Source organism: Hyperoodon ampullatus (genome assembly GCF_949752795.1).
Source record: "Hyperoodon ampullatus genome assembly, chromosome: 19".
NCBI lineage: Eukaryota > Metazoa > Chordata > Mammalia > Artiodactyla > Ziphiidae > Hyperoodon > Hyperoodon ampullatus.
In genome coordinates this window covers 34,935,691-34,963,202 of record NC_136932.1, presented here as the reverse complement: position 1 = coordinate 34,963,202, position 27,512 = coordinate 34,935,691, and the positions used below count along the sequence as shown (strand labels likewise).

Genomic DNA, 27,512 nt, shown 5'->3' with positions numbered 1-27,512 from the left:
CCCAAGCTTAACCTCGCCCCTCAATGTTAATCAGGTGCAACTTTATGAGCCCTGTTCCTGCTGGCATAACTCCTCCTCCTGTGAATTCAAGGCAGCGACGCCTCCCGCTCACTTAAAATACACACAGGTGGTTGCCAGAAGAGACGAGGGTGGAGGGGCTGCGGGCGAAAGAGGTGAAGGGGATTAAGAGGTTCAAACCTCCAGTTATATAATAAGTCACAGGGATGTAATATACAGCATAAGGGATATGGTCAGTAATATTGTAATAACTTGTGTGGGGACATATGGTTACTAGACTTATGGTGGTGATCATTTCATAATGTATGCAAATGTCACATCATTATGTAGTACACCTGAAACTAACATGATATTGTACGTCACCTGTATTTCATTTTAAAAAAAAGAGACAATGGAAGACAGGTGCTCTTAATGTGCCGTTGTATTCTCGGTTCCACTTTATTTATAAAGCAGGAAAACCTTTCCCTTCCTAGAATGCTAAGGGCAAAGCCGCCGGCGACGCCGCCTCCGCCCACCTCCGCGCCCCGCCGCACGTGGAAACTTCGGGCAGAGGAAAGGTGGGCGCCGGGCGCGGAACTACAAGTCCCAGAATGCACGGCGCCCTCCGCACAGGCGCAGCGGGGACCCCCGGCCGCCGGCCAGCCAGCCTGCGGAGACCCGGGTCCCGCGCCGGAGCTGGGCTGGGGGCAAGCAGCCGGGGCGGACCTGGCGGCGCCCAGGGCGGCCCGGGCGTTGGGATGAAGGCGCCGCGGCGCGTGTGAGGAGGAGGATGCGGCAGCCGGCGCCGCGGCGGCAGGAGGAGTAGGCGGTGGAGCCCCCGGGAGGGAGGCGCGCTCGGGGCCAGACGGCTCCGGAGCCTCCGCAGTGCCGTCGCCGTCGCCCGGGAGGCTCCGCGCGGGAGCCATGTAACCCTGCGGCGGGCTCCGGGCTGCTCCGTCCTCCCCAGCTCCCGGGCTAGCGCGCCAGCGGGGCCACGATGAAGAAGCAGTTTAACCGCATGCGCCAGCTGGCCAACCAGACGGTGGGCAGGTAGGTCACCCGCTGGCCGCCGCGGGCCGAGGTGCGCTGCGAGCCTGCATCCGCCGGGCGCGCAGGTGATGGAGCGGGCGCGCCGGCCTCCCGCCCTCCACCCTTCGCTCCCTGCCGGCCCTCGCCCCCTCGGGGCGCCGCTCGCGGGCGCAAGCCCTCCTCCCTTGAACTTCCCGGACCCCTTCCCATGCTCTGCAATGCTGCTCCGGGGCTCCGGCTGCCAAGCGCAAACTGTGACGCATCCTTTACCTGCGTCCCCAGCTGCCCCTTCACCTCGTCCTCCCTGCTTTTCCCCGGGACTCCCTTCTCCCTCTGGCCCCAGAGCTTCCTGGAAACAGGTGTTCGCTCTGATGGCGCTGGAGGCCGCCGAACCGCGGTCGCTCTGCGAAGATGCTTTCCCTTGCGCCGAGTTCGGGGCTCCTCGGGGGTCCGGGGGAGTGTTGGGCCTGGTCGGCTTGGCAGAGCCGAGCCTGCCCCTCCTGCCGTGTTTGTTTCCTGGGGCTCTGACCGTATGGGATTCTGCATCTCTCTCCTGGCCGGGTTTGTCGAGGCGTTAGGTGGTGGCGAGAGCATCTGTAGGGGTGGGGGGAGCGGGGGCAGGGCAGGTGCTGGTGGAATGGCGCTGCTGTCGGCTTGGTTCTGAGACAGGTTTCAGCGCAGGGAGGGAGGGAGGCCGCGGAAATGGAGGCCCAGCTCCCCTGGAAGATGAGTTAAGCAGAAGATCACAGCCAGGTAGGGGAGGGGGACCGAGGCCTCACAGTCAGGAAGAGCCAGGCCCTAGGACGCTGCGAGACCCAGCCGGCTGTGGCTGTCATCGCGGTGAAAATGGGCTACATCTGGGCTAGTGTCTTCAGAAGATGCTCCGCGGGGTGCCAGCCTCTGTTGATGTTACAGAAGGGTTCTGGTGGTTCTCTTCCAAAGCTCGACAGGCTCTGCACACAGGGTGGTTAGGTAGAGGGGATTTTTCGTGGAACTTATGTCCCTGGGGAGGGATTTCTGTTGCTGCTGTGGTCAAGGAATGCAGGCGTGCCCTACTAAGGCCGGCGGCGGAAAGCAGAGAACCAACCTTGGGTGCAGTTCAAGTGCGAGCTCAACACATCGAGGGCCCTCCGCTAGGTTTACCAAGAAACCCAATACCTTTCTTGGGTGGGAAATGGAGCCCGAACTGGCATTTGGTAGGGCGGGAGTGGGGACCTAACTGGGGACACTGAATGCCCATGTAAGCATACTGCCCTAATTACGGTGGGCATTTGAGGGCAGGGGATGTGGTGGCTTCGTATGCTTCCAGGGACGCCAGATGGTTTCCAAGTAACCATGTCTAAAATTGACTTGGATGCATTTTCCTTTCCCAAACACATGTGCTTTCACATGGGGGAGAATTTATGAATAGCAGAGTCAGATTAGCCCAGATTTCTGGCATGGTATTGCCACAGATATAGCTTCACACAGGCTGCCTTTGGATATGTTGGATGCGGAAACAGTGTTTTCCTGTCTGGGTTGTTTAGCAGATGACAGTTGAGTTGACATGTCTTTAGTGACTTGACTTCTGCATCACTCTGCTGGCTGGCCTCTGTCATCAGGTCATCGCACCAGAGCAACCACGTGACCAAGAGGCCCCTGACCGTAGACTTGGATTGCCCTTCTCACTTGGTCTTGGGGTGTCACTTTGGTGCTGGAAGCAAAATGTTAACAAGGTGTTCACGCTTCCTCCCTGGCACCCCTGAAACACAGCTCTTTCTCTCTTCAGGACTTGTTTTGAAGTGGTAAGATTTACGAGCCTTGGGCATAAAACCTGATTTCCACCCTCATCCATGGATGTAATGACCAAGGGAAAAGGGAGGAAGTTGGGTTTCAGAATAGGTACCAGGTGGTCTTACTAATTTGAAAGCACGTTCTTGGAAGTCCAAGCAGCTGGTCACTAAGAGGTACTTTCCACTTGTTTATGGCGTCTCTGGTGGATGCTGGCGTGTGGATGAATTCTGGCTCTTCATCAGATGGCATCCGGGGTGTCCTGCACCGGGTAAAGTGGGGGCCAGCCCACTCTTGAGTATCACTAGCTTGTATCCATTTTGGTGACATTCTGAGTGAACCTTTTAGAGCAAAAACCAGTTTGTGCCGCTTTGCTGCTGGAAAGCCTCCAGGGGCGTCTCAATGCACCGAGCGCCCCAAATCTTTCCAGGGGTCTACAAGACCCTGTCCGACTTGACCCCCTCCTTGTCTTTCCACACTCCTTCTGTTCCGCCCACCCGCCTGCCCGCCCCTCCTCCACCGTGCTCCAGCCACGATAGGCTTCCTTGCCCCAAACACACCAAGCTCATTTCCATCTAGGGGCTTTGTTCGAGCTGTTTCCCACTTTCCCTGCCCAGCTGAGGGTCTTCTCTTCCCATATTGCCTTTTCCTCATCATCCAGGTCTTAGCTCAAAGGCCTTTGAGAGGCCCCCCTCCCTCCTTCACGCTCCAGCCCATCATCCTGTTGGTTTTTGTCACAGCACTCATCACTCTTTGAAATGCTCTTAGTTTTTTTTTTTTTTTGACTTCTTACAAATACAGTACCACAGAATGTATAGACTGCCACTATATGCTCATTGTATATAACACAGTGCCTTGTAGGCAGTTGGTGCTCAGTTCATGTTTACTGACAAGGTTAAAAGAGTTTACCGTAGGGTCCATGCAGGTAAATAAAAGGGGCAGCCTTGCAGTGGTAGAGAGTCCGCTTGCCAATGCAGGGGACGCGGGTTCGTGCCCCGGTCCGGGAGGATCCCACATGCCGCGGAGCGGCTGGGCCCGTGAGCCATGGCCGCTGAGCCTGCGCGTCTGAAGCCTGTGCTCCGCAACGGGAGAGGCCACGACAGTGAGAGGCCCGTGTACTGCAAAAAATAAAAATAAAAAATAAAATAAAATAAAAAAATAAGGGGGGGTGGGCAGCCTTTGTCTTATTGAGAATGTAGTGAGGCATGATGCTAACATTGCTTCTTAATTTCTTGAATCCGTGGAAGCAATAGGATTGGACGCTTGGAATTTAGGTGTGGGGTTGGTGGACCCCCTAGTGGAGTGGCTTTAACAAGCCGCTGGATTCTTGTCCTTGTGTGTCTTTGAAGTGACGACATTCCTGTCTTTGAGGGAAGGCTGAGAGGTGGGCTGGAGCGGTGCCCTTCCTCACAGCTCTTCACCCAGCTCGCCTTCCATAAGTTGCAGGTTTTGGAGGTCTTCTGAATATAAAACCTCCAGAGGTCAGATCCAGTCCCTTTAACAATGTAGGAATTGCCATGCTTACATGTACTCAGTGGAGCTAATAGTATTTCCTCTTGAAGTGCTCACCTCTCCATGGAGAGGGTGCCAGCAAGTGGGAAGAGTTTCATCTCCTCCTTGGTCTGCTTCTCCCGTCTTTGCACACATTCCTTCTGCTTTGGACTCTCTCCTCTCCTTTCACTTCAGCTCATCCTCTGGGAAGCATCCCTGGCCCTTCAAGACTGGACCACCGTGTGTCTAATGGTTCCAGCTAGCACCGGCTTTTGAGTGCGACGGATCTGGTTGGTTGGTTACTGACTACGGGATCTTGAGCTGAAATCTGCACCGTAGTCTCCTCATCTGCAAAATGGGCATAACAAGAGTTGCACTGTGGTAATGTAATAAGGAAGACCCTTTGTGTTCTATTACAAGTCAATCACTAAAGGGATGTTGCCTATAAGCTTAAATTACACATAATGGCCCACCTCTGGGAACCCTGCCTCCCAAGTCATGAGCATTAAGCTAAAATACCTTCGTTTAGCTCACAGGAGACATCCTGACCAGGCCCACCAGTGAATGACTACAGGGAGGAGGAAATTAACACCTCCCCTCTGGAGGCTGATGGGAACCAGGAAGTGTTTGGCTTTACCCCCTCCCCTTTTAGTATAAAAGAAGCCTGAATTCTAACTCAGGCAAGACAGTTCTTTGGGGCACGAGTCCACCATCTTCTGGGTCTGCTGGCTTTCAGAATAAAGTCATTATTCCCTGCCCCATCAACTCGTCTCTCCATTTATTGGCCTGTCATGCGGCGAGCAGCGCGAGCTTGGACTCGGTAACAGTAACGTGGTAATTGTGGCAATGAGGACATGAGATTACCCCTGAAAAGCACCCAACACCGTGCTCAGCACTAGGGCATATGCTCCATAAATAGTGGCTAAAAGTAGCTTCGGGCATATGCTATAACTGTTACTGGGTTGTATGCACGTGGCATTCGTTCATTCTTTCCTTCCTTCAGTAAATGCTTATTGGATGCCTGCTGTGTGCCAGGCTCTGCGCTGGTTCAGGGGCTCTTGCAGTGCAGGGTAAACAAAATCCCTGTTTTTCTCTTGGAATCTGCGTCCACAAGGCATACATTGTTTTTGTCTCGTCTTGTTTACCTTTCCCACTAGACTTTAAGTTCCTCGAAGGCAGGGACAACTGTCCTAACGCCTGGTGTATAGTCTGTTCTCTGAAATTCTTTGGCAGCTGAAGGCATGAGTGAGCAAGAGATCCCTGCATCATAGACAAAGATGCAAGAGGCTCCTGACACCGGGCCTCTTTCATTTTGTGGTGGGAAGGGGTGTATAGAGGCGTGAGCACAGCTGCACAGCTGGGCTTTGGAAGGACAGAGCAAGATTTAAGGGAGGAACTAGTTCATGCCTGACTTACATTGCCTTTTTTTTTTTTTGCCTTCAGGAGAGTCTATTGGTTGCTGGATTGAGAGGCATCCTGAAAGGCATAGAGTATTTTTCTTGCAAGTGGTGTTTGGTTTGTGTTGGGTGGAATTGGTTGGTTGGTCTCCCTGAGCTGAGATTTAGAGACCTGCTAAGTGACCGAGAAAATGGAAGTAAAACTGACACTTTGACCCAGTGAGGAGGAGGTTTTATTTTCTATCTGCACAATGGGGGTCACAGTAGCCCTTGCCTCAGAAGACTGTTAAGAGTTAAAGGGAGGGCTTCCCTGGTGGCGCAGTGGTTGAGAGTCTGGCTGCCGATGCAGGGGACACGGGTTCGTGCCCCGGTCCAGGAAGATCCCACACGCCGCAGAGCGGCTGGGCCCGTGAGCCATAGCCACTGAGCCTGTGCGTCCGGAGCCTGTGCTCCACAACGGGAGAGGCCACAACAGTGAGAGGCCTGCGTACCGCAAAAAAAAAAAAAAAAAAAAAAAGAGTTAAAGGGAGCCTGGCTTATACCAAGTGCCCAAGAAATGGTCGGTGAGGTTCCTTGTCATTTTCTGCTTCTTGCCCATTCAGTTCTCCAAAAACGCTGGCCTCCCAAGTGTAAGGGGCTTCTTAGATTCCCAGGGCTGCTGCCCATTGATGGCCGTTAGTGGGCTCTGTGCTCTCGTGCAAAACGGGGGACATTCAAGAAGCCCAGGAGTAGGCAAGGAGCTCTGGAAGTGTGAGAGAGAGGCATGGAAGGGCGGGAGCAGGGCTGGTGGGGTTGGATTCTTTGGTTTTCAAGTCTGTGAGTTGGTGAGTGGAAGGCCAAGTTTGCTCTGCACAGCCCCCGTCTTCCATTCCTAGACTGCTCAGCCTGACACCATGATTGGGCTTGGTTTCTGGTGCAGAGCCGGGCTGAGCATCACTGCTGCTGTGCAGCTCTCAGGATGTCACTGCAGTCGCCAGTGGTACCCAGATAGATGCTGAGGATGCAGCAGCCTCTAGGAGCGCTGGTGCTGCAGGCATTTTTTGCTTGGGCCAAAGCAGCCGAAGCCAGCGAGGATCTTTTCCTTGAAGGTGTCTCTGAGACACTGCCTTGCCCATCAGCAGGCCTCCCGAGAGCCATGATCCAATCCATAGGGCATCATGGAAAGGTCATTGCAAATGAGTCATTGGAATGCTTGGCTCCCACCTCTATTTCCCTGTGAGTGGGACCACGTCCTCCTGTGAGTCCAGCAGGGCTGGGCAGACCCAATCCTGTCCTCCAAGGTGCACGTTTATGAGGTCTCAAAGCGAAGTTTTTCATCAGTTTTATGGAAGCCCGTGTCTGGTCACCTGCTGTGGTGTGTCTGTGTGACAGAGAACAGAATGTACTCACAAACTGATGAACGGGCTAGCGAATATGGAGGGAATATTCTCTGCTCCTGTCTTCTTAGCTCCTTGCTGTACAGCCCTCAGTCGTCAGAATTTTCTGCAGAATTCTGTTCTCCCAGGCCTGCAAGTCATTGCGTGGGAGCCATTCCTTTCAACAGCAATTAATGACTTCCCCTCCCAGTGGCCATCCAGCAAAGAAATGTATCAGTAGTCATTAGCATTTTTCATGATGGGTGATAAGGACCAATTTTTCTTCTTTAGAAAGAGTGAATCCGTAGCCATGTGAGCAAAACAGTCATTTAATTTATGGTTGTTCCTTTTAGAGGGGATAAGTAAGGAGCTCTTTTATTGATAATCAAGAGATTCAAATGCTATATTGATAATGACAACATATATTTCAAATGCTATTTTGATAACAACAGCAGATAATACCCTGAGGCTTCAGCTCCGTGTGAAGTTAGTTGTAGGTTGGAAAGAAGCTGGGGGGGAGCCGGGGAGAGTTAGGGCTCTCCTGTTCGGTGCAGGGCTTCCCAGCAAGCTGGCACCTGGCACCCCACTGCCTGTGGGAAGTGTGTGGCTGTCGAGCAATTTTAAACTATCCTTTCTGTCCAGGAAGCAGATGTTTTTGCTTTCATTTTCCAACTTCAGGGTTTATTTTTAGGATAAATGTTTATTTTCCCACAGAATTCAATCTACTTTTTTTTAACTTTCTTTTTGGTTGCATAAGTGATACTTGTTTATTGTAGAAAAGTTTTAAACTCATGGGTGGGCAAAAAGGCAAAAAAAAAAAAATCACCAATAATCTCACTACCTGGAGACCACAGTGAATATTTTGGATATGGTCTTCCAAGTTTTTTCATAGGTGTATATCTATTCTTAAAGAGCTAGAGACCGTTTGGTGTGTACTGTTTTGCAACCTGATTTTTCCTCCTCTGTCTTTTTTTAAAAAAATTAATTAATTTATTTTTAGCTGTGCTGGGTCTTCATTGCTGTGCGCGGGCTTTCTCTAGTTGCGGCTAGCAGGGGCTCCTCTTCGTTGGGGTGCGCGGGCTTCTCATGGCGGTGGCTTCTCTTGTTGCGGAGCATGGGCTCTAGGCGTGCGGACTTCAGTAGTTGTGGCACATGCGCTCAGTAGTTGTGGCTCGTGGACTCTAGAGCTCAGGCTCAGTAGTTGCGGCGCACGGGCTGAGTTGCTCCGTGGCATATGGGATCTTCCCGGACCAGGGCTCAAGCCTGTGTCCCCTGCATTGGCAGGCAGATTCTTAACCACTGTGCCACCAGGGAAGCCCTGGCAGGTGGATTCTTAACCACTGTGACACCAGGGAAGTCCCTTCTCCTTCATCTTGAATATCATCCCATGTCAATAATTGTGTGTCTCCAGCATAATTTTTCAACTATATAATATTCCATTAGAGTCCTCCGGTTTCCTTTGGTAATCATGTAGCAAATATATCCTATGGGTTTACTTTCCTAGGATGAAGTCTTAGAAATAGAATTGCTGGTCCAAAGAATATGTAAGTTTTTAAGACTGTGAATGTATGTTTTATATATATGAACACACACACATATTCTATTTTCATGCTCAGAAGAATTGCTAATTTCTTCTCCCCAACTCTATCAGCAACTAATATTATAACTTTGTTAATTACCTGAATAAAACCAAAACCTTCTCTTTTCTCCTCTCAGATTTCTAGTGAGGTTGAGCATTTGTTATGTCTGCTGGACATTCATGGCCTTTCCTGAGTTGCCTGCATAGACCTTTGCCCCACTTGTTTAAAGTCATGTTCATAACTGTTGTCTTACTGACTTTTAGGTAATTGTTAACAAGCATATACAAGGTTTGTCTTATGCCATGCACATCTCCTTGTAGCTTTTTCTGCCTTTTATATTTTGTTTTATGCCATTTATAATATTTCGTGATCTCAAGTGTATTAATTTATGGTTTGTGCTTTATTTTTTATTTATTTTATTTATTTATTTTTATTAGTTTCTGCTTTATAACAAAGTGAATCGGTTATACATATACATCTGTTCCCCCATCCCTTCCCTCTTGCATCTCCCTCCCTCCCACCCTCCCTATCCCACCCCTCCAGGCGGTCACAAAGCACCGAGCTGATCTCCCTGTGCTCTGCGGCTGCTTCCCACTATCTATCTACCTTACGTTTGGTAGTGTATATATGTCCATGCCTCTCTTTCGCTTTGTCACAGCTTACCCTCCCCCCTCCCCATATCCTCAAGTCCACTCTCAAGTAGGTCTGTGTCTTTATTCCTCTTTTACCCCTAGGTTCTTCATGACATTTTTTTCCTTAAATTCCATATATATGTGTTAGCATACGGTATTTGTCTTTCTCTTTCTGACTTACTTCACTCTGTATGACAGACTCTAGGTCTATCCACCTCATTACAAATAGCTCAGTTTCGTTTCTTTTTATGGCTGAGTAATATTCCATTGTATATATGTGCCACATCTTCTTTATCCATTCATCCGATGATGGACACTTAGGTTGTTTCCATCTCCGGGCTATTGTGAATAGAGCTGCAATGAACATTTTGGTACATGTCTCTTTTTGAATTATGGTTTTCTCAGGGTATATGCCCAGTAGTGGGATTGCTGGGTCATATGGTAGTTCTATTTGTAGTTTTTTAAGGAACCTCCATACCGTTCTCCATAGTGGCTGTACCAATTCACATTCCCACCAGCAGTGCAAGAGGGTTCCCTTTTTTCCACACCTTCTCCAGCATTTATTGTTTCTAGATTTTTTGATGATGGCCATTCTGACTGGTGTGAGATGATATCTCATTGTAGTTTTGATTTGCATTTCTCTAAAGAGTAAAGATGTTAAGCATCCTTTCATGTGTTTGTTGGCAGTCTGTATATCTTCTGTGGAGAAACGTCTATTTAGGTCTTCTGCCCATTTTTGGATTGGGTTGTTTGTTTTTTTGTTATTGAGCTGCATGAGCTGCTTATAAATTTTGGAGATTAATCCTTTGTCAGTTGCTTCATTTGCAAATATTTTCTCCCATTCTGAGGGTTGTCTTTTGGTCTTGTTTATGGTTTCCTTTGCTGTGCCAAAGCTTTTAAGTTTCATTAGGTCCCATGTGTTTATTTTTGTCTTTATTTCCATTTCTCTAGGAGGTGGGTCAAAAAGGATCTTGCTGTGATTTATGTCATAGAGTGTTCTGCCTATGTTTTCCTCTAAGAGTTTGATAGTTTCTGGCCTTACATTTAGGTCTTTAATCCATTTTGAGCTTATTTTTGTGTATGGTGTTAGGGAGTGATCTAATCTCATACTTTTACATGTCCCTGTCCAGTTTTCCCAGCACCACTTATTGAAGAGACTGTCCTTTCTCCACTGTACATTTCTGCCTGCTTTATCAAATATAAGGTGACCGTATGTCCGTGGGTTTATCTCTGGGCTTTCTATCCTGTTCCATTGATCTATCTTTCTGTTTTTGTGCCAGTACCACACTGTCTTGATTACTGTAGCTTTGTAGTATAGTCTGAAGTCAGGGAGCCTGATTCCTCCAGCTCCGTTTTTCGTTCTCAAGATTGCTTTGGCTATTCGGGGTCTTTTGTGTTTCCATACAAATTGTGAAATTTTTTGTTCTAGTTCTGTGAAAAATGCCAGTGGTAGTTTGATAGGGATTGCATTGAATCTGTAGATTGCTTTGGGTAGTAGAGTCATTTTCACAATGTTGATTCTTCCAATCCAAGAACATGGTACATCTTTCCATCTATTTGTATCATCTTTAATTTCTTTCATCAGTGTCTTATAATTTCCTGCATACAGGTCTTTTGTCTCCTTAGGTAGGTTTATTCCTAGATATTTTATTCTTTTTGTTGCAATGGTAAATGGGAGTGTTTCCTTGATTTCACTTTCAGATTTTTCATCATTAGTATATAGGAATGCCAGAGATTTCTGTGCATTAATTTTGTATCCTGCAACTTTACCAAATTCATTGATTAGCTCTAGTAGTTTTCTGGTAGCATCTTTAGGATTCTCTATGTATAGTATCATGTCATCTGCAAACAGTGACAGCTTTACTTCTTCTTTTCCGATTTGGATTCCTTTTATTTCCTTTTCTTCTCTGATTGCTGTGGCTAAAACTTCCAAAACTAGGTTGAATAAGAGTGGTGAGAGTGGGCAACCTTGTCTTGTTCCTGATCTCAGTGGAAATGGTTTCAGTTTTTCACCACTGAGGACAATGTTGGCTGTGGGTTTGTCATATATGGCCTTTATTATGTTGAGGAAAGTTCCCTCTATGCCTACTTTCTGCAGGGTTTTTATCATAAATGGGTGTTGAATTTTGTCAAAAGCTTTCTCTGCATCTATTGAGATGATCATATGGTTTTTCTCCTTCAATTTGTTAATATGGTGTATCACGTTGATTGATTTGCGTATATTGAAGAATCCTTGCATTCCTGGAATAAACCCCACTTGATCATGGTGTATGATCCTTTTAATGTGCTGTTGGATTCTGTTTGCTAGTATTTTGTTGAGGATTTTTGCATCTATGTTCATCAGTGATATTGGCCTGTAGTTTTCTTTCTTTGTGACATCCTTGTCTGGTTTTGGTATCAGGGTGATGGTGGCCTCGTAGAATGAGTTTGGGAGTGTTCCTCCCTCTGCTATATTTTGGAAGAGTTTGAGAAGGATAGGTGTTAGCTCTTCTCTAAATGCTTGATAGAATTCGCCTGTGAAACCATCTGGTCCTGGGCTTTTGTTTGTTGGAAGATTTTTTATCACAGTTTCAATTTCAGTGCTTGTGATTGGTCTGTTCATATTTTCTATTTCTTCCTGATTCAGTCTTGGCAGGTTGTGCATTTCTAAGAATTTGTCCATTTCTTCCAGGTTGTCCATTTTATTGGCATAGAGTTGCTTGTAATAATCTCTCATGATCTTCTGTATTTCTGCAGTGTCAGTTGTTACTTCTCCTTTTTCATTTCTAATTCTATTGATTTGAGTCTTCTCCCTTTTTTTCTTGATGAGTCTGGCTAATGGTTTATCAATTTTGTTTATCTTCTCAAAGAACCAGCTTTTAGTTTTATTGATCTTTGCTATCGTTTCCTTCATTTCTTTTTCATTTATTTCTGATCTGATTTTTATGATTTCTTTCCTTCTGCTAACTTTGGGATGTTTTTGTTCTTCTTTCTCTAATTGCTTTAGGTGCAAGGTTAGGTTGTTTATTCGAGATGTTTCCTGTTTCTTAAGCTGGGATTGTATTGCTATAAACTTCCCTCTTAGAACTGCTTTTGCTGCATCCCATAGGTTTTGGGTCGTCGTGTCTCCATTGTCATTTGTTTCTAGGTATTTTTTAATTTCCTCTTTGATTTCTTCAGTGATCACTTCGTTATTAAGTAGTGTATTGTTTAGCCTCCATGTGTTTGTATATTTTACAGCTCTTTTCCTGTAATTGATATCTAGTCTCATAGCATTGTGGTCAGAAAAGATACTTGATACAATTTCAATTTTCTTAAATTTACCAAGGCTTGATTTGTGACCCAAGATATGATCTATCCTGGAGAATGTTCCATGAGCACTTGAGAAAAATGTGTATTCTGTTGTTTTTGGATGGAATGTCCTATAAATATCAATTAAGTCCATCTTGTTTAATGTATCATTTAAAGCTTGTGTTTCCTTATTTATTTTCATTTTGGATGATCTGTCCATTGGTGAAAGTGGGGTGTTAAAGTCCCCTACTATGATTGTGTTACTGTCGATTTCTCCTTTTATGGCTGTTAGTATTTGCCTTATGTATTGAGGTGCTCCTACGTTTGGTGCATAATTATTTACAATTGTTATATCTTCTTCTTGGATCGATCCCTTGATCATTATGTAGTGTCCTTCTTTGTCTCTTCTAGTAGTCTTTATTTTAAAGTCTATTTTGTCTGATATGAGAATTGCTACTCCAGCTTTCTTTTGGTTTCCATTTGCATGGAATATCTTTTTCCATCCCCTCACTTTCAATCTGTATGTGTCTCTAGGTCTGAAGTGGGTCTCTTGTAGACAGCATATATATGGGTCTTGTTTTTGTATCCATTCAGCCAATCTGTGTCTTTTGGTGGGAGCATTTAGTCCATTTACATTTAAGGTAATTATTGATATGTATGTTCCTATTCCCATTTCCTTAATTGTTTTGGGTTCGTTATTGTAGGTCTTTTCCTTCTGTTGTGTTTCTTGCCTAGAGAAGTTCCTTTAGCATTTGTTGTAAAGCTGGTTTGGTGGTGCTGAACTCTCTCAGCTTTTGCTTGTCTGTAAAGGTTTTAATTTCTCCATCAAATCTGAATGAGGTCCTTGCTGGGTAGAGTAATCTTGGTTGCAGGTTTTTCTCCTTCATCACTTTAATTATGTCCTGCCACTCCCTTCTGGCTTGTAGAGTTTCTGCTGAGAGATCAGCTGTTAACCTGATGGGGATTCCCTTGTGTGTTATTTGTTGTTTTTCCCTTGCTGCTTTTAATATGATTTCTTTGTGTTTAATTTTTGACAGTTTGATTAATATGTGTCTTGGCGTATTTCTCCTTGGATTTATTCTGTATGGGACTCTCTGTGCCTCCTGGACTTGAGTAACTATTTCCTTTCCTATATTAGGGAGGTTTTCAACTATAATCTCTTCAAATATTTCCTCAGTCCCTTTCTTTTTCTCTTCTTCTTCTGGAACCCCTATAATTCGAATGTTGGTGTGTTTAATGTTGTCCCAGAGGTCTCTGAGACTGTCCTCTGTTCTTTTCATTCTTTTTTCTTTATTTTGCTCTGCATCAGTTATTTCCACTATTTTATCTTCCACCTCACTTATCCGTTCTTCTGCCTCAGTTATTCTGCTATGGATCCCATCTAGAGTATTTTTCATTTCATTTATTGTGTTTTTAATCGATGCTTGATTCATCTTTAGTTCTTCTAGGTCCTTGTTAACTGTTTCTTGCATTTTGTCTATTCTGTTTCCAAGATTTTGGATCTTGGAAATAGAATCTTGGATCATCTTTACTATCATTATTCTGAATTCTTTTTCAGGTAGACTGCCTATTTCCTCTTCATTTGTTAGGTCTGGTGGGTTTTTATCTTGCTCCTTCTCCTGCTGTGTGTTTTTCTGTCTTCTCATTTTGCTTATGTTACTGTGTTTGGGGTCTCCTTTTTGCAGGCTGCAGGTTCGTAGTTCCCGTTGTTTTTGCTGTCTGTCCCCAGTGGCTAAGGTTGGTTCAATGGGTTGTGTAGGCTTCCTGGTGGAGGGGACTGGTGCCTGTGTTCTGGTGGATGAGGCTGGATCTTGTCTTTCTGGTGGACAGGTCCACGTCTGGTGGTGTATTTTGGGGTGTCTGTGGACTTTTTATGATTTTAGGCAGCCTCTCTGCTGATGGGTGGGGCTGTGTTCCTGTCTTGCTAGTTGTTTGGCATAGGGTGTCCAGCACTGTAGCTTGCTGGTCGTTGAGTGAAGCTGGGTGCTGGTGTTGAGATGGAGATCTCTGGAAGATTTTCGCCGTTTGATATTATGTGGAGCTGGGAGGTCTCTTGTGGACCAGTGTCCTGAAGTTGGCTCTCCCACCTCAGAGGCACAGCACTGACTCCTGGCTCCACAATTTGGGATGATTTGCTGTCTATTCATGTATTCCACAGATGCAGGGTACATCAAGTTGATTGTGGAGCTTTAATCCGCTGCTTCTGAGGCTGCTGGGAGAGATTTCCCTTTCTCTTCTTTGTTCTCACAGCTCCCGGGTCTCAGCTTTGGATTTGGCCCCGCCTCTCCGTGTAGGTCGCAGGAGGGCATCTGTTCTTCGCTCAGACAGGACAGGGTTAAAGGAGCAGCCGCTTCGGGGACTCTGGCTCACTCAGGCCCAAGATCTGGGTAGGGCAAAGCAGAGAGATTCCCGCACAGAGGATCGGTGCCGACCGGCACTCACTAGCCCGAGAGGCTTGTCTGCTCGCCTGCCGGGGTGGGCGGCGCTGGAAGCTGAGGCTCGGGCTTCGGTCAGAGCGCAGGGAGGGGACTGGGGCTGGCGGCGAGAACTCAGCCTGAAGGGGGCTAATGCGCCACAACTAGCCGGGAGGGAGTCCGGGAAATCTCTCGGTTTGTGCTTTAAATGTTATGCTTTGGAACACTTTTCTCAGCCTAAGATGACATAAATATTTATACATTTTCATTACCATTTATATAATTTTATTTTGCCATCAAATCTTTAATTCATCAAATTCTTTAATTTTGGTGTGGGACATCACGTAGGTGTCACATTTAGTTTTCCTTTTTTTTTTTAAACAGTTACCGTGATATCAAATTGAATGATGTAACTCATACCCACTGTATTGAAATGTCATCATTATTATGTACTAAAAGATTTCATCTACTTGTATCTGTTTCTAGGATTTTGGTTTGTTCTCTTGACCTGACAGTTGGCAGGGATTTAAGGTGGGCTCTACTGCCCAGGTGAGCAGGGGTGGATCGGTGCATCCCAGGCTTTGGGTGGGGGGTGCAGTGGAGTTGGTCTGGGCCCCTCATCTCAGCTTCATCTGGGGCAGCACCTTGGCTTGGCAGTTAGGACTCAACAGCTTTGCCTAAAAATCTTGTTGTGCCTTAATCACAGCTAATTTACAAATTGCTTTCTTATTTAAAAAAAAAAGTTGATTATATTCTTTTGGCTTTGCTCCTTGGTTTATTCTTCCTTAGTATTTTTTAAAACGTATGCCTTAAGTTGGGGAAAACTGACAATTTTGCAATATTTAGTATGATAATTCTCCCATCTGGGAATAGGGTATGTTTATTCAAGTCTGTCTATGATCCTATAAACTAGTTTTTGTCTACTTGCATCCTGCATAATTTTGCTTCTGTGCTTTAAGTAATTTGTCATTGTCATTACTGTAGACTTAATGCTTGGAATCTTTTGTTACGTTTTCCTTACTCTTTATTGCTGGAATGTGGGAAAGTTATTGATTTTTGTATATCTTAAACAATCACCTTCATAAACTTTCTCATTATTTTTAAGTACTTTAAAAAAAATGGAGTCTATTGAATTTTCCAGGTAGCAATCATAAATATTTTCTACAAATAGTAATTTTGCTTCTTCCTCTTCAGTATTATATTTATTTTATTTTCTTGTCTAATTGCATTGTCTGGGACTTGTAGAACAGTGTTAAAATATTGGTGAATAAATGGCAAAATGTGGACTTCCCTGTCTTCTTATTCTCTGTGGAAATGCGTGATAATTGGTTTGAGAGATTTTATTTTTTAATCATGTTACATGCTGCATAAATGTATTTTACTTTGAGTTTTTCTTTGGCATTAAAGTTAAATTTGATTAACTATATTATCATGGTCTTTAGAGATAATCATATGTTTTTCTCCCTTAAGTTATTAATATATTCACTCAATAATTTATGCCACAGATACTTATTGAGCACTTACTATGTTCCAGGCATTGTTTTCTGGGCTGGGGATACACCAGTGATTGTTCCTACAGTTCCTGCACATGAGGACCTTGTGTTTTACATTCTTGAACCTCAGTAGATTTTCTAATATTGAGCTCTCCTTGCCTTCCTGCAGTTGATCTTATTTGACTATGGTTTGCTAATTATTCTTATGCAATGCTAGATTTAGTTGTTTTATTTAGGATTTTGGCATTCAGTATTCATATACGAGTGCATCTGAATTTTTTTCTTCTGCTAAGCTTGTCACATTTTGATAACGCTGTAAAATGAAATGTCCGTTTTCTTCTTTTTCTGTGCAATGGTGAGGTAAGGAATTACTTGTTCTTTGAAGGTTCGAAACGACTTTTCCAGGACATTTTTTGGAGGTAGTTCGTTGACAGCTTTCCCAAGTTTTTCAGTGATCATTGGACTATTTATGTTTTCTATCTTTTCCTGAGTCATTTTAGTTACCTGTTTTAAAGAAAAGCATTAATTTTGTGGTGATTTTAAAATATAATAGAATCTTTTTTGAGTATATACATGTATCTCCTTTGTCAGCCTAATTTGCATTTCTCTCTTTTCTCACCTGGACTAGCTTTGCTAGAGGGTTTCCTTCCCCCCACACCTAATCAGCTTTTAGGTTTAATCTATTTTTATAAAAATTTCTTTCTTGTTAGCTCTTGATTGGTGCATTTTTTTTCCTATTTGTAGTAAATTCTGCTTCTTTAACTTTTAAATTCCTTTCTCCTGATTTCCTTGGGTTTATTTTGTTCTTTTCCTAGCTTCGAGTCTTCCATGTTGTCTCAATATTAGGATGTTAGGCTCTGCCATGGTAACACCTGAGCTTTGGAACCTCAGTGGCTTAACATAGCAATAGTTTCTTTTAAGCTCATGTGACATGTCATGGGAGTCAGGGGACTTTCCAGGACATTTCTCCATGCATGATTCAGTGATCCACCCCCAATCTCAATATGTGGCTTTCAGTCTCTACTAAAGGTGAAGGGAGGATGTAGAGATGGCATCCTGGCTCTTACATACCTCGACCTGGAATTGACAGATATCACCTTTGTTTACATCTCATTAGCTTGAACTAGTCACAAAGTTCCCCTAGATATGACTGGAGGAAGGGAACCTCTGCCTCAGGTGAATAACCAAGAGTATATCTCTCTCCTCTCCCACTGCCTGTCTTTGAAATCCTCCTTGAACACCTGCTCACTCTGGTCCCCTCTGGCTGCTCTCTCCTTCCGTGTGCAGCTATGAGAAAGGTCATTCTTTTTTTTTTTTTTTTTGCGGTACCCGGGCCTCTCACTGTTGTGGCCTCTCCCGTTGTGGAGCACAGGCTCCGGACGCGCAGGCTCAGTGACCATGGCTCACGGGCCCAGCCCCTCTGCGGCATGTGGGATCTTCCCAGACCGGGGCACGAACCCATGTCCTCTGCATCGGCAGGCGGACTCTCAACCACTGCGCCACCAGGGAAGCCCCGAGAAAGGTCATTCTTTGTCTCCATCATAGGAGGGTGGCTGTAGATTCTCACGGTGTCCAGGAATCTGTCAGGTCCTTCAGAGAGGAGCGTCTTTAGGATAACGAAGTTTTCTCTTGCTGATACCTACCATCTCTCATGTCAGAATTTGTGTGTGTGTGTGTGTGTGTGTGTGTGTGTGTATGTATGTATGTATGTATGTATATATATAGAAAAAATTTAAAGCCTTTTTACAGTGGGGAGAGGAACCATGAGAACAGAATTTCTCATCCTGTCACACTGGAATGACACCTAATGTATGGGCTGATTGCCAGGATTAAATAGGATAATAAATAGAATATCCTCAGCCTAACCCCTGTAAGCACTCAATACATTATAGTTATTACCACGATCCCCTGCTGGGCTGAAAGCCTCTTTGACATGAGACACTTGTTCGGGCCTTATTTATATTCTTAAGCACCTGAAAATTACAAGTTGAAATTGATACCCATTTGTCTTGTTTTCCCAAATCAAACCCAGTTTTTCTGTGTTTAGTGGCAAACATGAAACATCTTGAGATATTAATAATACTGGTGGCCTCACTCATTTAAAACTCACTGTGTCTACTAGTTATTGTATTCCTCAGGATGGTCCATGTTATGCTGCTGTAACAAAAACCCTCAAGATCTCGGCAGCTTAGGCTCTGGCCAGTCGGGGCTGGGGGTGGCCCCTCAAGGACCCAGGCTCTGTTCCACGTGCACCTCTGTGATGGTAGTGGGTGAGTGAATGAAGATGTGGTGAATCATACATTGGCTCCTAAGGTTCCTTCTGGAAGTGACACAGGTCACTTCTGCTCACATTCATTGGCCAGAGCAAATCACACACCCCATGCCACTTGAGCTGGGGCAGGGAAATGCAGTACCTCATGGATTCGGAAGAGCAGAACCACAAAAGCCACAGCTCTGTCCCCTGTCGCCAAGGACTGGGCTGTGTCCTTTATAGGCATTATTTTTATTGGCTCATGGCAACATGGATAGGCATTGGGTGCTCTTTGTAGCTCCATTTTGCAGAAGTAGACTAAGAAAGGGGCAGACCATATCTGGGCTGCATCCTAAGTAGGTCAAGTACAGGCAAATGTTCCCCCTGGTCCGCTGTCTCCTGAGGGTGGATCTTAACAGCCTCAGTGTCCTTCCAGTTACTTCAGTTTAGGTGGTTCTGGAAATGCTAATGAACCGCTCTTGACATGAATAAAAATAAAACTGTCACATTCATTTAAGGTAATCGAGTGTCTTGTAGGTAGCCAACCACAAAGAGCATATAATGAAAATCTGCCAATAGAAAATTCTTCACTTTGTTTCCTGACTGCAGTTTCACCAGAAAGGGTAAGAAGAGTACCCTTTGAAAGTACTTTTTTTTTTTTTAAGCTCTATGTTGAAAGAAAAGCAGTTTCTATATCTGCAAAAGCCCCTACAGACTCCTACATAACTAATAAACCAAACAGGGACCTTTACAAAATAAGGAATATGGAAAGCGGGCAGAGCTTTTAGCTGTTTGCTTATGGGCACTGTTGGGATTGCTGCCCTTGGTTGAGTTTTCATAGCTGCTCTGGGTTGAGTGTGTCCTCCAACAGACACTTCCATGTACTTTGCAGATATTCCTGTTTCAGCCTCACAGCGCCACTGCAGAGTAGGTTCTGATCTGTCCTCCGTTGTCTGTGCAAATCTCTGAGCAGGTGAGTACGTGTTGCTGCTGGGTGCATAGTTGGTAAGAGAAGGACAGTTGTTAAGATTTGCTCCCAGATCTGCTGGCTCTGACACCCATGTTCTTTATCGTTGTACTTTAATGATTCTGCAGGAGGGAAAAAAGTGGAAAACTTTCAATGCCTAATGTTAGTGGGATGATTAAGTAAATTCTGGCACATCTCTGCAGTTGTAACAATCTTAGTGTTTTCCTAACATTCAATAAAATTTAAGAGCTTTTGAGAAATGTTTAAGATAAGGAAACAGGGTACAGAAGTGCATACATAGTTGAGACTGTACACTATTTTTTTAAAGAAGGACATAGAACACACTGGAAGGAAATCTGGAAGGACTGGACGGTTCAGCATGTAGTGTTTACCTTTGGGTAGGATTAGGAGTGATTTGGTTTCTTGCTGCTGGTACTTTCTAAAAATTTCCAAATTCTTTAAAATGAACATTAAAAAAACCAAAACAGAACCAAACTCTTCCAGGACTCAAAACAAAGAGGGCAAATGTAAAATGTAGCTGGAAATTCTCATACTGATGTTTTAAGTTTGGGGCCCTGAAAGGTCTGATTAGAAATATGTTTGAAGTTCTCCTGAACCTTAGTTTCAAACATGGGAAACTTCTTATCGTCACGCTCTGGAAAGGACATGATGTCAGATCTCATTTTACAGAATAAAATAGTCTGCTCTTAGGAAGTGATCGGCTAGGAGCCTTTGAGGGTGGCTAATTTCCAAGACACATCACATTTTGAAATTGTCTGCGTGACTTGGAGCGGAGGACCAGTGGTTCCCCGTGACCTGTTAGGGTTCTCTGGTTGCAGCAGTAGAAAGAGCTAATTTAAGCCAAAATGGAGATTTGGGAAGGATGGGGGTGGCTCAGAAAATCAAAGGAGTGACCAGGTGCAGGGCGATAGGACAGCTCTTCAGAGGCTACCTTCGAAAGGGTTACTTCCCTGCAAATGAACTTATTTATCAAACAGAAACAGACTCACAGACATGGAAAACAAACTGACGGTTACCAAAGGGAAGTGGGGGGAGGGATATATTAGGAATTTGGTTGTAACAGATACACACGACTATATGTAAAGTAGATGCCCAACAAGGACCCACTGTATAGCACAGGGAACTCTACTCAGTGCTCTGTCATGACCCATATGGGAAAAGAATCTGAAAAAGAATATATATATATATATACACACACACACACACATACACATATATATAATATTATATATATGTGTATCACTGAATCACTTTGCTGTACACCGGAAACTAACGCAACATTGTAAATCAACTAGACTTCAATAAAAAAATAAATTTAAAAAGTTAGAGAAAAAAGGGTTACTTCCCAGTTGTTTTCTGTCATTGGGCCACTCAGGATTCCATTGCAGAAGAGAGTCTGATTGGCTTGGTTTGGGTCATGTGACCTGGCCAACCCTTTGGGACAGTGGGAGGGTAGAGAGTTGACTAGATTGCATGCCCACACAGACTGCAAGTGGGGAGAAGCAGTTCCCAAAAGGAAAATTAGAGGCTTCTGCCCAAAGGACCAAGACGGATGGTTGACCAGACCCTAATCAATGACATCAAAGACTCTACCTTGGTCACTTTGCCAGGGATCTGTGACCTTTGCAGTGACCTAGAGAGCATGTTTCCTGGTATTCCGAGGTCATTCCTCACCCCTCCATATCCAGTCAGTTCCTGCAAATCTCTCTCTGAATTATAATTTATCTATCAGTATATCTGCTATTTCATCTCTGATTCTTCATTGTCATCTATGTCCCTACCCTTGACTATTGCGGTGTCCTCCTTATTTGTATATCTCTTCTCTCTGGCTTCCTGCAGCACAGGGCATATGATGTTTTTGAATACATGGACAGAAGAATGTCCTTTTCCTTCTTTATCAAGTTTTGTTCTGTGGGAAAAAAATCCTTGGACTGTGAAGAATGTGGCACAGTGTCGATTCTTCTTAGGAACTTACAGTCTATATTTCTATTTAAGGCTCTCCAGTTCTGTAGTAAAGAAAACTGTTGATCATTTGTGTCACCTAGAATGCTTTTAATTATAGTAACAGATGTCAATCCAGAGAGACTTAAACAATAAGGAGACTGTTTCAGGTGACAGGGCGTCCAAAGGTAGGGCGAGTCCAGGGCCCTGTGATCTGGGCCCCTGCTGTCTTTCTCGCCATTTCTCTTTGCTTTGCCTTCATCTGTGTCTTGGCCTTTTCCTCAGACTGGCTTTTTTCATGGTCACAATATAGCTGCTAGCAGCAACTGAGGTACTTTGTTTTCATGCTTATAAACCCACAAAGGACAAGGGAGAGAGATGCTTTGCTAAAACTGCTGCATGAGCTTTAGAATAAAATAGAAGGAAGTTTTAAATCTGAGTAGAATATGATGAGAGATTATATTAGAATAACAATGGCACATGCCCATTCCTGCCATTCTAAGGAGAATAAGTCATAAAAAGTTCTTGAGTGTGATAAAAAGGTATGAAAAATGAAAGAAACTCTAAACTGTCATTACTTTCAGATATGATTGTTTATGTAAGAAACCCCACAACCCTGCAAATAAATAATTAGAATTATTAAGAGTTTGTCAAGTTTGCTCCATTCAAAAGAAAAGGGTGAACATATTCATATCAAATACAGTAAACTTCAGATCCAGGAAAATTACAGCAATGGGGAAAGATATCAATATTACATGACAATAAGAGGTTCAGCTCATCAAAAAGACATAATAATCCTAAATGAGAACAGAAGTTCAAAATACATGCAGCAAGAAGTGATAGATTGAAAAGAGAAGTAGACAAATCCACAGTTATAGGTGGGGACCCAAAAGCTCTTCTCTGGTATTGATAGAATTAGTAGACAGAAAATCAACAAGGATATAGAAGAATTAATAACAGTATAAACTAACTGGATCTATTTGGCATTTATAGAACACTTTTCCAAACAGCAAGATGATGCATATTCTTTTCAAGTGCCCCTGAAACATTTACCAAGGTTGACCATATCATGGGTCATAAAATAAATCTTAAATTTAAAAATTTGAAATCATGCAAAGTATGTTCTCTGGCCATAATGGAATTCAACTAGAAATCAATGACAGAAAGATAACTAGAAGATCCCAGTGTTACACAATATGCTTATAAGTTATCCATGGGCCAAAGAGGATAGTTCATGGGAAATTAAAAAATATTTTGAATGAAACTGAAACTATAACATCAAAATTTTGTAAGATACAGCTAAAGGTTAGAGGGACATTAATAGCATTAAATGCTTAATTAGAAAAGAAGAACAGTCTCAAATCAATAATCTAAGCTCTCACCTTAAGAAAATAGAAAAATAAAAAATAAACCCAAACTAAACAGAAAGAAGTGATAAAGAGGTGAATGAGAATCAATGAAATAGAAAACAGCAAAACAGTAGAGAGGATACATGAAACCAAAAGCTGATGTTCTGAAAAGATTAATAAAGTTGATCTCGCGAAACTAAGGAAAAAGATGAGAAGACACAGATGACTAATATCAGGAATAAAAGAGAAGATATCACTGCAGCTCTGACAAGTTATTAAAAGGATTAAAAAATACTACAAATAACTCTGCACCTAAATTGGACAACGTAGATAAAATGTACCAATTCCTTGAAAACCACAAATTACCAAAACTCACCAAAGAAGAGTCAATATAACTGGAATTGTCTTATATCTATAAAGAAATTGCGTTCTTTCCAAAAACAAAATGCCAGGTCCAGATGGTTTCATTGGTGATTTCTACAAAACACTGAACAGGAATAAATCTAAGAAAATATGTGCAGAGTCAGTATGCTGAAAACTTGAAAACAATGATGAAATGAAGACCTAAATGGGGAGACAGATCATATTCAAGATTGCAAGACTCAATCTAGTTATGATGTCAGTTCTCTTTATATTAATCTATAGGTTTAATGCAATTCCAATAGAAATTTCAGCAAGATATTTTTGTAGATACAGAGAAGCTGACACTAAAATTTGCAGGGAAAGGCAAAGGAACTAGAGTATCAGAAACACTTTTGAAAAAGAGGAATATTTTTGGAGGGATCATACTACCCAATTTTAATAATTACTGTAAAGCTACTCTGATCAACACAGAGTGGTAATGACAGAGACATCACTTAGATCAGCTGAACAGAATAGAGAGTTCAGAAAAGGACTCACAAATATGGTCAATTGATTTTGGACAAAGATGCAGAGACAATTCAATGAAGAAAGGATTGACTTTTCAACAAATGGCGTTGGAACGATTGGATGTGTTCTTTTGTGTCTGGCTCCTTCTCTCAACATATCATTTGTGAGATTCATTCACGTTGTAATAAGTATCAGTAGCTTATTCGTTTTTCCTCCTCTTTAGTATTTAGTATATTCAGATATACCCACAATTTGTTTATCCATTCACCTACTAGTGAACATTTGGGCTTTTTCCAGTTTTTAGGTTTTTTTTTTTTTTTTTTAATGTGCTCTGAACATTCTTGTGCAAGTCTTTTTGTGAACATAGGCTTGTTTCTTTGGATACGTACCCAGGAGTGTAATTGCTGGTCAATTTTATAAGAAACTGTCAAACGGTTTTCCAAAGTGCTTGTGTCATTTTCACTCCCACCAGTTATGTGTAAGAGTCTATTTCCTCCATACTTGTGACAGTACTTGGCATTGTCTGTCCTTTTGATCTTTGTCACTCCAGTGGGTGTGTGGCTTTAATTTGCATTTTCCATAACAACTAAAGATGTTGAACACCTTTTCATGAGTTTATTGGGTATTCAGATCTCTTCTTTTGTGAAATGTATATACAATCTTTTGCTCATACTTAAATTAGATTTTGTGTATCTTCATTATTGATTTGTAGGGGTTCTTTATATATTTTGGAGAGAACTTCTTTGTTATATTATTACCAGTACTTTCTGCCAGTTGTTGGCCTTTTCACTTTCTTGATGTCTTTTGAGGAACAGAAGTTTTTAATTTTGATAAAATCCAAATTTTCTTTTATGGTTAGTAGTTTTTGTACCTTGTTGAAGAAATCATTGCCTACCCCATAGAAGAAAATATTCTTCTATATTTTCTTCTAGAGGTTTATCATTTTACCTTTTACATTTAGGTCTAAAATTCACCTTACATAGGTATGTGAGTATGTTGTAACATAGGGGTCAATTTCATCTTTTTTCTAGATGAATAGCCCGTTTTCTCCAGCACCATTTATTAAAAAGCCCATCCTTTCCCCATTACATTGCAGTGTTCTCCTCGTCATAAATCAGTTGATAGTACATGTGGGTCTGTTTCTGGACTATATTTCTGTTGCATTTTACCCATCTTTTTAATGTTTTAAATATTCTTTTGTAACTACTCAATATCTAGGAACACATTTTAAAAACCACAACTAAAGACGAAAAAAGTTACTGGTTATAATAGGTGGAGACTATTTCATTAGGATTTACACAAGATTGTATATCAACTATACTTCAAAAAAATGAATTTAAAACTTAAAAATCATTCTTAGATTGTGGGCCATACAAAAACAGGCGACGAGCTGGATTTGCCTACAGGCCATAGTTGGCTGACCCTGCAGTAGGTTGTCATTGACTTCCCTTGGCCTGGGAGGGAGAGTGGTGACACCCCTTCAGGTACCTGGGTTCAAACTTCTGTGCCTCAGGGAGTTCAATGCCAGCAGGTCTATGGAGCCACCAGTAAGGCCATACTCTATTTAATAAACCATTACTGTTAATTATTCAGAAATTATTCAGAAAGAAACCAAAGTCTAGAATGCAAGTCATTTGCAAACCAGGATAGAGTCGTCTCCTCACTTTAGGCCCTGAGTAGAAGTGATGAAAGCTGAACAAAGACAACTGTGTATAGCAGTAGAGCCAGAAAGAAGATACCCTGGAAAATGACATTTGGTTCCCTGGCTGCCCTCCTTGCCTGGGGACTCCATCATCTTTCTCTTCCCAAGGCACATATCTGACGCTGAGGCTGGACTCGGGTAATTAAATGTTAAGTGTGTGAAAGAGGCAGTTGTTCTGCTGCACAAGTTGACGGCAAGGCCAACGAGAAGTGTTGGATCTATCCTGTTTTCTTAAAATAGCAAGATGGTGATAGTACTGGGGAGACCTTTTTCCTTCTCTGCTGCGCTGCACAGATAGATTCTGCTTTTCTAGCTTCTTTCATCCACATAGTCTCATAACTCAGAAATCTGCTGTGGTTAAATACCAACTTAGTGTAGACTCTCTAATTATAATGTTCTGTCTGGCACTCTTGACATTGGAGATCAGCAACAGCTGGTTTCTTGGGAGGGCATGAGAATCTCAGGTTCCTTTAATACTTCTAATCACCTTGCAAACCATTGAACCCTCTTGAAGTATTTCCCCGTGAGATTTTTTTTTTTAATTTATTTTTGGCTGCGTTGGGTCTTCGTTGCTGCGCAGGGACTTTCTCTAGTTGCAGCGAGCGGGGGCTACTCTTCGTTGCGGTGCACAGGCTTCTCATTGTGGTGGCTTCTCTTGTTGCAGAGCATGGGCTCTAGGCGCGTGGGCTTCAGTAGTTGTGACTTGCGGGCTCAGTAGTTCTGGCTCACGGGCTCTAGAGCACAGGCTCAGTAGTTGTGGCGCATGGGCTTAGTTGCTCTGTGGCATGTGGGATCTTCCTGGACCAGGGCTCGAACCCGTGTCCCCTGCACTGGCAGGTGGATTCTTAACCACTGCGCCACCAGAGAAGTCCCTCCCCGTGAGCTTTGTGCCTGTATCTGAGGCGGTAAACCCTGCTGTTGGAAGTGACTCAACAAGGCAGGTTGGTACTCTTACGAATTCTTTACCATCCAACTTGAATGGGCCCCCGTTGCTGCCTCTGAATCCTGCTGTTTGTCGGATCAGCTCGTTCTGTCCTTCACCAAAACAATAGTACTTCCCTTTCCTACTTTCCTCAACCGTCCTCATCCCCAGCCCTTTCCCTCACCACGACTAACCTCACCTTCTACTTCCTATAGGAAACTGAAGCTCTGCCAGATGGATGGGATGGCCTTAACTTTCCACTGTGAAGTCCAAAGACCACCTCTCTGTATTCTCTCTTCCTTCTCACCTTTTCCAATAGAGGAGGAATCCTTTTTCTCTTCTTTCTATCCTTCCATCTGTGCTGTGGGTCTCATCTCCTCCTGAACTTTATTATGTTAGGAGGTCTCCCTTCTTTCTCATGTATATTCAACTACTTTTTCAAACAGTTCCTTCCATCAAGATGTGAAGGTGTTCAGTCCTTTCCATCTCAGCAACAAAACCTCCCTTGACACTCCCACACCCTGACTTACCTCTCCTCTTTTATAGCCGGACTTTTTGGAAAGGCGTCTATTCACAACCTCCATTTCTTTGCCTCTTCTTTTTTTTTTGTACATTTTTTTTTATTGAAGTGTAGCTGATTTACAATGTTGTGTTAATTTCTGGTGTACAGCGAAGTGACTCAGTTATACACATATATATGTTATTTTTTCATATTCTTTTCCATTATGGTTTGTCACAGGACATTGGATATAGTTCCCTGTGCTCTACAGTAGGACCTTGTTGTTTATCCATTCTACATGTAATAGTTTGCATCTACCAACCCCAAAATCCCAGTCCATCCCTCTCCTTCCCCTCCTACCCCTTGGCAACCACAAGTCTGTTCTCTACGTCTGAGTCTGTTTCCGTTTTGCTGATAGGTTCATTTGTGCCATATTATAGATTCCACATATAAGTGGTATCATGTGGTATTTGTCTTTCTCTTTCTGACTTATTTCACTTAGTATGATCATCTCTACTTGCATCCATGTTGCTGCAAATGTCGTTGCCTCCTCTTCACTCTC

General features: G+C 43.4%; 1 protein-coding gene across 3 annotated transcripts in view; it reads left to right on the top strand.

Annotated features, from left to right (window-relative positions):
- Positions 1-994: 994 nt before the first annotated feature.
- ARHGAP44 (Rho GTPase activating protein 44) overlaps positions 995-27,512 on the top strand; it is a gene marked incomplete at both ends in the record, with an annotated part of 145,020 nt that continues 118,502 nt past the window's right edge. For all 3 annotated transcript variants that reach the window (XM_079724751.1, XM_079724750.1, XM_079724749.1), the window contains one exon: positions 995-1,047. In XM_079724751.1, the coding sequence (XP_079580877.1) occupies positions 995-1,047 (53 nt within the window). The remainder of the gene's footprint in view (positions 1,048-27,512) is intronic.